This window comes from Diaporthe batatas, assembly GCF_019321695.1.
Source record: "Diaporthe batatas strain CRI 302-4 chromosome Unknown Contig00025, whole genome shotgun sequence".
Taxonomy (NCBI): domain Eukaryota; kingdom Fungi; phylum Ascomycota; class Sordariomycetes; order Diaporthales; family Diaporthaceae; genus Diaporthe; species Diaporthe batatas.
In genome coordinates, this window is record NW_025408572.1 from 343,077 (window position 1) to 353,989 (window position 10,913).

The 10,913-nt window shown below is 50.4% G+C and overlaps 5 protein-coding genes across 5 annotated transcripts; 3 read left to right on the forward strand and 2 right to left on the reverse strand.

The window, feature by feature from the left end:
• Positions 1-528: 528 nt before the first annotated feature.
• Positions 529-1,032, reverse strand: KVR01_013256 (uncharacterized protein; the record flags this gene model as incomplete). The annotated part of the gene is made up of 1 exon (XM_044786554.1): positions 529-1,032. One exon carries the CDS (start codon positions 1,030-1,032, stop codon positions 529-531), a length of 504 nt encoding a protein of 167 aa, XP_044637710.1.
• A 728-nt stretch (positions 1,033-1,760) lies between these two features.
• Positions 1,761-2,916, forward strand: KVR01_013310 (uncharacterized protein; the record flags this gene model as incomplete). Its single annotated transcript, XM_044784586.1, has 3 exons — positions 1,761-1,925; positions 2,119-2,175; positions 2,353-2,916. The coding sequence occupies 3 exons, from the start codon at positions 1,761-1,763 to the stop codon at positions 2,914-2,916; spliced, it is 786 nt and encodes a 261-aa protein (XP_044637764.1).
• A 1,961-nt stretch (positions 2,917-4,877) lies between these two features.
• On the forward strand, positions 4,878-6,330 carry KVR01_013248 (uncharacterized protein; the record flags this gene model as incomplete). The annotated part of the gene is made up of 4 exons (XM_044782115.1): positions 4,878-5,048; positions 5,120-5,379; positions 5,462-5,919; positions 6,017-6,330. The coding sequence occupies 4 exons, from the start codon at positions 4,878-4,880 to the stop codon at positions 6,328-6,330; spliced, it is 1,203 nt and encodes a 400-aa protein (XP_044637702.1).
• A 1,118-nt stretch (positions 6,331-7,448) lies between these two features.
• On the reverse strand, positions 7,449-8,639 carry KVR01_013244 (uncharacterized protein; the record flags this gene model as incomplete). The annotated part of the gene is made up of 2 exons (XM_044781968.1): positions 7,449-7,499; positions 7,545-8,639. The coding sequence occupies 2 exons, from the start codon at positions 8,637-8,639 to the stop codon at positions 7,449-7,451; spliced, it is 1,146 nt and encodes a 381-aa protein (XP_044637698.1).
• Positions 8,640-9,769: 1,130 nt separating this feature from the next.
• KVR01_013316 (uncharacterized protein) lies at positions 9,770-10,795 on the forward strand (the record flags this gene model as incomplete). Its single annotated transcript, XM_044788793.1, has 2 exons — positions 9,770-10,370; positions 10,410-10,795. 2 exons carry the CDS (start codon positions 9,770-9,772, stop codon positions 10,793-10,795), a joined length of 987 nt encoding a protein of 328 aa, XP_044637770.1.
• Positions 10,796-10,913: the final 118 nt, after the last annotated feature.

Below are 10,913 nucleotides of genomic sequence, written 5' to 3' on the forward strand. Positions count from 1 at the left end.
CCGCCACGCCATCCCCGCTGTCCGCAGCCTGTCAGCGATTGTCTTGTCCTGGGTGAGTCTTTCCAAGGGTCCCACTGGCAAGGCATATATATATCTACATATACATGTATATATGCACTGGCCGTTACACAGGCAAGTACTCACCGGCCATAGCCATCAGCCGATGCGTCCCACATGCGGCACCGCCCGGACGGCGAGAGCATATGGAACGCGCTCTCCACAATGTACGGCTCGGGCCCGAGGATCAGCTGCGCCCCCGCCGCCACCGCCACCCTGGACACGCCCGAGCGCAGCGCCTGGACGGCCTGGTTCACCGCGACGAGCGACGACGAGCAGGCCGTGTCTATCGTCATGCTGGGCCCGCGCCAGTCGAAGAAATAGGAGATGCGGTTGGACGCGATGGAGCGGGCTGTGCCCGTTGGGAAATACTTTGTCAAGTTAATAAGAGCCCATGTACGCAGGTAGACCCTCCTGACCTTGAAATGGAAATGTTGCCACCCCCCCCCTCCCCGATTCTATATCACAAAATCACACAAAGACAGGCAGTAGGAGTAGGACAAGAACTCTACGTACCCTTGGTATGGTGTTCAGCTCCCGGTAGTGAATGTCACTATACTCCTCGCACACCAGCCCCACGTAAACAGCAGTATCAGACCCCCGAAGCCGCTGGATGCCGTGGCCCCCCGCCTCGAGCGCCTCGTACACACACTCCATCAGCAGGCGCTGCTGGGGGTCTATGGCGGCGGCCTCCCCCGCCGCGACGTTGAAGAAGCCCGCGTCCCAGGCCGTGTGGTCCGCCGACAGCAGGTATGAGTCCCGCACGTTGCTGTGGCCCCCGTGCTCGCCGTCCTCGTGGTAGAAGCCATCGGAGGAGAAGCGCCCCGGCGGGATGGCCGCCAGCACGTCGCGGGGCTCCGACAGGAGCGCCCAGAGCTTGGCCGGCGTCGTGGCGTCCCCCGGGAAGCGGCACCCCGAGCCGACGATGGCGATCGGCTCGTTCTCGGGGGGTTTTGGGCAGCTGGGGGTGGGCATGGCTTGTTACTGGGTATGAGGAGGACACTAGAACAGGCTGGATTCGAAATAATGGTGTACAGTGACGGACAGTTGTGCAGATGTGAGTTCGTGTGTGTGCAAATGTGCCACCTTCACTACTAGCATTCATTCGCCTCCAAGTGTGGTCATGAAGGAATCCCAGTGTATTGTGGTAAACACACAGGGCGCAAAGCTGGTGCCTGTAACTTAGAAGCTTCTGAAGAGAATTCTATTCGTTCAACTTTACCTGCTCAAGTGTGGGCGGTGTGTGCGGATGTAGCCGGAATAGAAGCGAAACTTTCCAGATATAGAAAGAATCCTGTATCATTTCCAAGTGCGCAGCCATGTCCGGGGTCGATCATGGTTCCACCTACTAGTAAGTGCTCTTTTGCACTAGCATTTAGATAACTCTATTTTATTATTCCTGACGTTTGACTTCCTCCTAGCTTCCACTAGGAATCGGGTCCTGGTCCCTGGAACAAGCCCGTCAAGCTTTCAAGTAAATCCTGGGCATTTCATCCGCGATCGTTGCATGTGGAAGTATTACCTAAAAAAGTTATCAATTCACACGGCCATACGGGCGCAAGGAAGCCAAGTTAGGGCCGTTGTGGTTGCTAAATGACCAAATATCTCTGGGGACATGAGCGTTGAGGCACATCACTTCAGATTGAAATTGTGACCAAGACCTAAAACTCCTGTACCGTTATTTTGAGAAAGCTGCCTGAAGCATGGCAAACATTGCAACGCTTGACTTTGCCAAATTCACCCACGGCACTGCAACGGAAAGACAACACACCGGCAAGGCATTGGCTGATTCCCTGATCGATCATGGCTTCGTGAAGCTCGTAAACCACGGTCTTGCGGATGAAACCATCGCCGACTTGATCGAGCTCGTAAGTCACATTCAAAAGTCGGACTTATTCATGCTCTCGTCCTATACGCACGCGACGTTCTAAAAATCTGTTGCTGAGGCAGTCACGGAGGTTTTTCGCACTGCCATTATCAGTGAGGCAAAAGATTGCCTGTGTTCGTAGCCCAAACCCTCAACGCGGTTGGAGTTGCGTGGGCTCTGAGCAGACATCCAAGCTACGACGTGAAAACATTGCCGGCCATGACGATCTCAGTAAGCTGCTAGATGCTCGAGTAAGCTGGTCACCTAGGCATTGGCGGACTTCATGATCATGGCAGGGAGGCTGACCACGGTTTCGCACACAGGAACATTTCGACGCCGGACCGCTCGACGATGAACAATTCCCAAACCTATGGCCCGACGAGAGCGACCTACCCGGATTCCGGCAGTCCATATGCAGCCACTACAAGTCCTGCCAGAGAATATCACTCGAGATCATGGCGGCCATCGAGGTCGGCCTGGGGCTCCCGCCGGGCGTGCTGGTCGACCGCTGCCGCCCCGACGCCAGCGAGATCCGCCTGAACCGGTACCCGCCCATCCCCAGAGCCCACCTGGCCTCCGGCCTCGTGAGGCGCACCTGGCCGCACACCGACTTCGGCATCATCACCCTGCTCTTCCAGGACCACGTCGGCGGCCTCGAGCTCGAGGACAGGACCAGCCCGGGCACGTTCGTGCCCATCGCCCCCGTCCGGCCCGGGCAGCCCGCCGAGATGATCGTCAACGCCAGCGACACGTTCGAGCGCTGGACCAACAGCGTCGTCAGGCCGGGCCTGCACCAGGTCGCCCCGCCGCCGCCCGCGGCTGGGGACGAGATCGTGCTGCCGGAGCGGTACTCGTGTGTGTTTTTCGCAAAGGCCGGCCGCGAGACGTCTGCTGGTCCTCTGCCGCACTTTGTCTCGGAGGAGAACCCTGCGCGCTATGACGAGATCACGGCCTTGCAGTTTCAGCAACGCAGGACTCAGTTGCTTTATTAGAGAGGTTCTTCATGTTCTTTCCAGTTCATCGTCAGACCGCTAGATAAGAAGTTACGAAGAATTCAAAAGCCTCGATGCCTAGTAGTTATTATATGCCTCGCCTACAATTCCACCTTGAACAAAGAGAAAGATTTCTTTCTATGCCAACTTAACGTGACGCCTTCGTATCACTTCTGAGTCACTCCTTGTAATTTTTGGCGCTCACACCCAAGTGTAAACTACAGGTCTAAACAGCCTGCTCAAGCTTCATCGCTTCTTGACGATGAGGCAATTGCCATCACCTCGTCACGGTGGGCGTTTGCTTTCTAACACGTCTATGGGTGTCCATGGGGGACTAGGGGTTACGTCCGTGTCCCAACCTAACCTTGGAACTAGGTAACTTACATGTGTACCCGGTTTCGCTTCTGTTCCCTACACATCCGCAAACAAGGTAACTTACCTTGGTAACCAACCCGAAAACCCGTTTCGACGCATCAGCACACCGCCTTGAAATCCACATGAATACACGTCATTCTTACACACTCTTTGCAACTTTGGACCAACCGGGGCATTTTTTCCCGCGAGTTGCTCTATACACATGTTACCTACCTGGGTACCCAGGTAGGTTTCTGGGAAGAAGGATTGCCCGAACTCTCGGAGAGTTCGGCCTTGTGGTTCATGGCATAGTGGCACCTCGCTTGCAGAGTAGTAGTGTGAGCAAAGCTTAAAAAGGTTCCCTTCTTAGCCCTACAACTAGACGAACGCCATGCAAGTTGAGACCGGGGCCCGGAAGGCTTTTCAAACTGCACCTTTAAACTTTCCGTGGAAACGGCATAGGCGCATATTTACGTGTAAACAGGCCACAATTTGCACACCGTCAATCGATAATTCGTGTTGGTCTTGGGCGATGTCACCTGGCTAGTTGCTGTATGCTCGGAACAGTTGTTTACAAGGATGTCACGATAGCTTCCTAAGAGTATTAAGCTTTCATCTTCCTGGGGCCAAGGTTTCATCGGCCCTTGCCGTGATGTGTAGCGATCCCTCCCACATGAGTCATTATATGCTAACAATATGACTTCTTGTGTGTAGATCTGCTTTACTTCACCTATTAGTAATTACTAGTATAATAAGTGTTAAAAACACCTCCTACTTTTTCTTATAATATATACTTATTTTCTATATATATTTCACTTAATTATTATTAGTTCTAATATTAATATTACTTTATTATTATTTAATACTTTATATTTTTTAATTTAAAATAATATTATATATTATTAATTTTATTAATATATATTTTTATTTTATAATATAAAAGTTATGATTTATAAAGATTTTTTATTTATATATACTTTCTATAAACAACGGTCTCTATTAAACTTATAGTAACCTAAATATAAGATAGATAAATATTATCTTACCTTTTAACTATGTTAAGTTATGTGGCTAAGAAAGATTATAGTTGTATCTTGATTCTTAAGTGTCCTTTCGGTACTTAGTATGTAGTCTTGTCTGCCTTGGAACTTGATTCCAGCAACATTTGGTTTACGCCTCACTAGCTGGGTACTCAATTTGATTTCAACTAGTGTACTTAAACTTCCCAGAGAGAACTAAATTTACTTCGGTCAATTGGAACTAATCGTTAAAGTTCTGTGAGTACATTGAAACAGGCTAATGTTGCCTAGATCTTTACAGAAATCTTAAAAATTGTTTTGGCCCACTTACCATGTGACAGTGACGTTTCGTAGATTTGTAAAGTATCTCAGCTCATGATGCCTTGTTGTGCTCCGTCCGATTGGGACGCCATTATCGAGAGCATTGAGTAAAATGATTACAAACTTAGTGTGGTATAAGGGCTAGAGGCAGGCGTCAGTGGGTATTCAATTTGTGACGATGTGATGACAAGCACTTGAGGTCGAAACCAGCAAGATCACGTAACAGCACCCTCTCTCAATAATTCCATCCCGCTCATTCACTACGCGATGGCTCCAGCGTCTCTTGTGGAGAGCCTTGATCACGTCTTGGCAGACAAGGAAGCTCTCAGCGAGTTGCGTCAAGACGACATAGTCCGTCGTCGTCTTTGTGATGCGGCAACCCGATTAAGCCTGGCCATGGAAAGCCAGGGTGATAGCATTAATAGAATCAGAGAGACGGTATGTTCTCAAGATGCAAACTCCAGAAGCAATTTCTAAAGATGTGCGCTGACTCATTCTTCCTGCGGTAGCCTTTGCAGCTCGCTCTAGCCAAGGTAGGGGTTGACAAGGGTGTTTTTGAACGACTTGCAGAGGCCAAACGCCAGGGCAAGGTGCTCACCAATGCCGAGTTGGCTCTCAATACTGGTATCGATCCAGTCTTGTTGAAGCGGATACTCCGGTATTGGGAGTCTTTGGGGACAATTTCGCAGCCGGGTGAGGACGAATACACGGCCAACAACGTCACCGAAGCCCTCGCCTCGGTTCAGGGACGCACCGCTATCGTTCACAAGTGAGCCTATTACATGATGTCTTTTTTCTTTTTTGTCCGCAGCATTCTTTCAAGGCAAAAGCTAATTCACTTGCACAAAAAGCTTTGACACCATGGTGCCAGTGTTCATGGTTCTACCAGAGTATCTGGGTAAGCATGGCTACAAGCCCATCAAAGATATTATGGACACACCCTTCCAACTCGGCCACAAGACCAAACTGGATCCCTGGGCGTGGGGTCAGGAGAAACCCGAACGGTACCAGAACTTCCTGGCGTGGATGACGCACGCGCGCGAGGGGGACCCCATGTTCCTCGACGCCGTTGACCTCGGTGAGTATTTCCGGGGAAGCAAGCCGGATACTGTGCTGTTCGTCGACGTCAGCGGGTCGCGAGGACTCATGGCCATTGAGGTGCGCAAGAAGTACGCACAGGTTCCTGGCCGGGTAATCCTCCAAGACCAGGATTACACCATCGCGACTGCGAAAAATGATCCTGATCCCGGATTTGATACAATCGAGACCGCGATACACGACTTCTTTGCCGGCCCGAATCCTATCAAGGGTAAGCCAAGTATTTTCAACCAATGTCCCCGTCCAAATCCCTGACTTGAAGAAATTGTTCGTTTGGATCATAAATACCGAGGCTAAAACATTTCAAGGGGCTCGTGTTTACTACCTCCGCAATATTCTTCACGATTGGTCGGATGCGAAGTGTCTAGAGATATTGGCCAGCGTGAAGCCGGCTATGTCCGCAGAGTCGGTCCTTCTGATTGACGAGATTGTCTTGCCGGAGAAAGGGGCACCGTGGCGCGCTGCTCAGTTGGACATTGAGATGTTGGTACACTTGGCCGGCGCCGAGAGGACGGAGAAGGAGTGGCGCAACTTACTTGGTGCTGCCGGGTTCAAGGTCAAGAGTATACGCAAGTACTCCCTAGATCGTGGCGAAGGTGTGATTGAGGCCACGCTCAATTAGATACTTCATTAGTGAATCAAACTTGCAAAGATATGCATTCTGTTGGTTGGACTTCCATACGTGGATACAATATTCCACTTGACCAAGATACGACGGTCGAACAGACGAGGATCACGTATGCATTGGGCATTTGGATGTCGTGGTTCATGTCATATCCTTGTATTGGCGGGTTATTACCAAATGCAACAGTGAACATAAATTCGTGCACCCGGGGAGGATTGGGCATGTTTTGTCAGACTTTTAGCTATAACATCATTGGTTTCTTTGGGTGCGAATATCCGTTCTCTAGAAGGGTATGAGCGCATTTCTCAACCCTGTGCTTTGCTCGTGAATCCTACCAAAGAGCTCTGAGTCTAACCGACGATCGTTTTGGATGCCGAAAAATGCCTTCTTCTGCCACCCAATCGTCACCCCTGGTCGAGACAGGAAGAAATTCAAAGCTCAAAACAAGCAACACAGTAAACACACGAAGATCCTGCATGCCGAGTCGCTTCCCTATTTTCAGTCAAATCGTTAGACCGCTGGCATCCATGCCACAACCTGAAAAATTGGTTGTTTCCTGGCCAACACTTACCAAAACAGCCTCTGACTCCGTGGCTAAATACCAAAGTCGGCAATGCTTCAGCATCAAATACATCTGTGCCGTCTTCTCCGGGATAGAGCCACCGCCGAGGGTTGAAATGTTCTAGGTGATCCCCACTCGGGCCTTCGATTCCTCCTCGCGGCCGTTTCTTCTGTGCTTCCTGGCTTGTGAGGCTTCGCAGGTTCTCTTCTACGGGAGGCGGCTTCTTCAGAACTCTGGTGTTGAGCACGAGCTCCGTCCCTGCTGGCACGTCGCGTCCGAGAATGCGTGTGTCAGTCGTCACGCGACGGACGACTGAGCCCGCAGTTACCGCAGAGCGTAACGTTTCATGTAGAAACGCATCGAGGTAAGGGACATTGCATGTAGAAATTTCATGTGCAGACGGGAGATGTCGACCGGTCGAGTTGGGAGTGTCAAAGTAGGCGGATTTCAAGGCTTCACGCAACTCATGTTGTACATCCGGATATCTGGAGAGAAACTTGACGCACCAGGCAAGAGTGAAAGCTGTCGAGTCGATGCCCTTGGAGAGAAATTATTAGCTTGTGATTTTGAAGTTGTGACGCAGATGCAATGCCTCGAGTACAACCTGAAATTCTGAAAGACCACAGGAGGGGAATTAGTCGAGTCTTACTGCGATCATGAAGAGCATCAACTCTTGCTCTATGTTTGTAGCTTGCACCAAATCCCCCTTCTCAGGCTTGGCGGCCAGTACCTCCCGCCTTAGCACCAAATCCATGGCGCACGTCTCTTCGGCATTCCAGCCCGACCCCTGGCTTTGGTCCAATCGCTGGAACCTTTCCCGCGCCTTGAAAACAATATTTTGCATCTCACGATTCATGCTGCTCTTCACGCGGTGATACCTTGGCGTGAGCTTGATCAATTTGAGGCGCCAGGCAGCCGAACCAGACCTTACGTAGGAGCTCTCCTCCTCAAGAAGGTCCGTAACCTTGAAGAACATCTCACGGGAGGATTCTTCAGCTTTGCCAAGTTTCCCGCGGACATTATCAATCACTGCTCCATCGATACCGACACGGTCGAACCCGGGCTGTGATTTCAAGTCCCGTGCGGTGACTTGCAACTTATTCGTCAGGACGCACAAGTCACTGCCAAGAACAACTGCCCACATAAGGTCCATCGTCGCATCTAGAAAGTCAGGCTGGGCCTCAAATGCATTACCCGCGAGCGCCCTGAGCCGCCATAAGTCCACCAGTTGACCTGCGGCGCGACAGGCATGGGGCACAGCGACCCTGGTCAGGAAATCGGATGTGATGGAATCGGACCAGAGCTTCTTCTGCGCTTTCAACTCGGGCGTGGTGAACTGCGAGATGCTGGCCTTGGGCAGCAGGGGCTCAAAGAAAGCCGCCGTCATGGACGAGCGGTCGAACTCCCTGCCCCGCCGCCGCAGAATGTCCTCTACCTCGCGAGGGTCGTCGATCATGATGATCGGCTGGGGAATAAAGGACGGTGTGAGGAGCTGAGCGATGGGCGACTGCGTCGGCTCGCGGTTTACGACCTCGAACACGGCCTCACTCTGGGTGCAGCCAGCCTTAGACGCGTACGCCGCGACGGCTGGCATGTCGCCAAACATAACCTTCACATGTCGCCGGTTATGCGGAACCCCTGGGAGAACTCGGGGGTAGAGTTTGGAGACAACGAGCCGGTAGGTGATCCATAAGGCAAGAAGAATTATCGCGGCCAGGCCCGTGTTCGAGTGCCAAAGTTGCATTTTGGTAATAGCCGGCAAGTTTACAAAGGTAGACCGTGGCAAATGTTCAAGTTGTTAGTCGGGACTTCAACGTGATGGCTACCCTATGGTGACCTTGCTTTGTTCAGCGGAACTCTTGGGATAACCAACCATGCCAGGTGGGCTTCGCAGTCCAGCTGACTCGTGAGGTTACGCCAATGAACTCTGCTCGTAGGTGGCTTCGCTTTGTTTCACCGACTACTGGCGGCTTCCAGCTTCGAAGACGCGGTCGAGGATGCGGCCGCGGACGACTCCTTCCGCCCGAGCTCGCGTTCCGCGAGACGAGCGTCCTGCGTACCTGGATAGCTAGTGCAGGGGTCAGGTCATTGATAGGGGGTCCATTAAGTTTGCTTTCGGTTTGCATTTAGATTTAGGGCCTTGTTGCAAGTGGTTGAACCGAACATGGAAGCGTATCCACGCACGGCATAGTCCGTCTGGCGGAACACCGGGATGCCATGAGTTCATCCGTACAACACGTCATAGTATGAGCATGCAACACTGAAGGTTTGAAGACAACCTTGGAATCCTAGGAGGTGTGTCTGACTGTGCCAGCGTGGTTCGTCCTGCCCACCTAGTAATACCGAGGCGGATACGAAAAGTCTCTCCAAAAATGACCCTTGCAATTTAAGGTTTTTGCCGTTCAACCTTTTTCAATGATCCAAAGGATTTCTAAAGCGATATTATCCTAGGTACTAATTAGAATTTCTATATATTTTAATTACTAATAATAATAGGTAAGACCTAAAATTATAATTATATATTTATTAAGATTTATTTTATATATATAAAATATATAAAACTATATTATATTATTTTTATATAAGTAAAAATAAATAAATATAATATTAAAATATTTTTAAATAAAACTTTTAAAATTATAATTATAAATAATAAAACTATTTATAAATAATTTAATTATTATATATTATTATAATATATGTATCTAGTTATTAAAAAAATAAAAAATAAAGTTATAAGACTAATACTACTTATATATTACTTTTAGATTATAATTCAAACTGTCCCCTTTTTAAATACTAAAACATAAAAACGCGAATCGCCACATGCGCTTGTGAACTGAAGCACATGCGCAGCTTTCCGTCACCGCAAGCATGTCCACGCCGAACAACGCCGCCTACCTTGTGGCCACGGCCGCCCCTCTCCAGGTCAAGCCAGCCCCCTACCCTGTGCCCGCCCCTGACCAGGTGGTTGTCAAGACCAAGGCCCTCGCCATAAATCCTATCGACCATTTCGTCCAGAAACTAGGCCCGGACGTTTTCAAATTCATAGAACTGCCCGCAATTCTTGGTTATGATGTGGCTGGGGAGGTACTTGAAGTTGGGTCCGGCGTGACAAGGTTTAGGCCCGGCGACCGTGTTGCTGGCCTTGCAGAGGCCGCCTTTCAACAATACGTCCCTTTGGCTGAACACTTGACGACCGCCGTGCCTGAATGCATTACGTGGGAGCAGGCGGCCACGCTACCCATGGCGGTCTCGGTCGCGACCAAAGCATTATTTGACCATGACCTTCTTGGAATGACCGTACCGAGCCTCGGGTCAGATTCCTCTCAAACGAAACAAGAGACGGTTCTCATCTGGGGCGGCTCCACGAGCGTGGGCAGCTGTGCAATTCAGCTTGCCTCGGCAGCGGGGTATGAGGTTGTTACCACATCATCACCACGCAACTTCGAATATGTCAAAGGTCTCGGTGCAAGTCAGGCTTTCGACTACAGCAGCCCCACGGTCAGAAAAGACCTTCTAGGCGCATTCCAGGGGAAACATGTAGCCGGGGCTCTTGCCAACGGCGGCATGGATCGCGAGACCTATCCGCCGATTGTCGACACATGTGCCAAGGTTTTGCAGAGCTGTCATGGAAAGAAGATGGTGGCTATGACAATGGCGCCGCACTGGGGCCCAAACCATGACGGCGTGCAGTGTAGATCCGTTGGGCCGCTAAGGGGTTCTCAACAGCTGGCTGCGTCGATATTTCATAAATTCCTGCCGGAGGGTCTCTCTAATGGGCATTTCAAACCGAAGCCGGAACCTGCTGTTGTCGGCCATGGCCTTGAGGCTGTGCAGGGGGCAATGGATGTTCTCAGAGCCGGTGTATCAGCGAAGAAGATTGTTGTCACTGTGTAGCCAGAAGTGAATCCGAATGAACATTCAAGATGTCTGTCATCATGAATGTGTGTTGATAAAATTGAAGATATTCTGCTTCCGAAATCCTTGTAATAGGCTACTTAGCGAGACGAAGAAG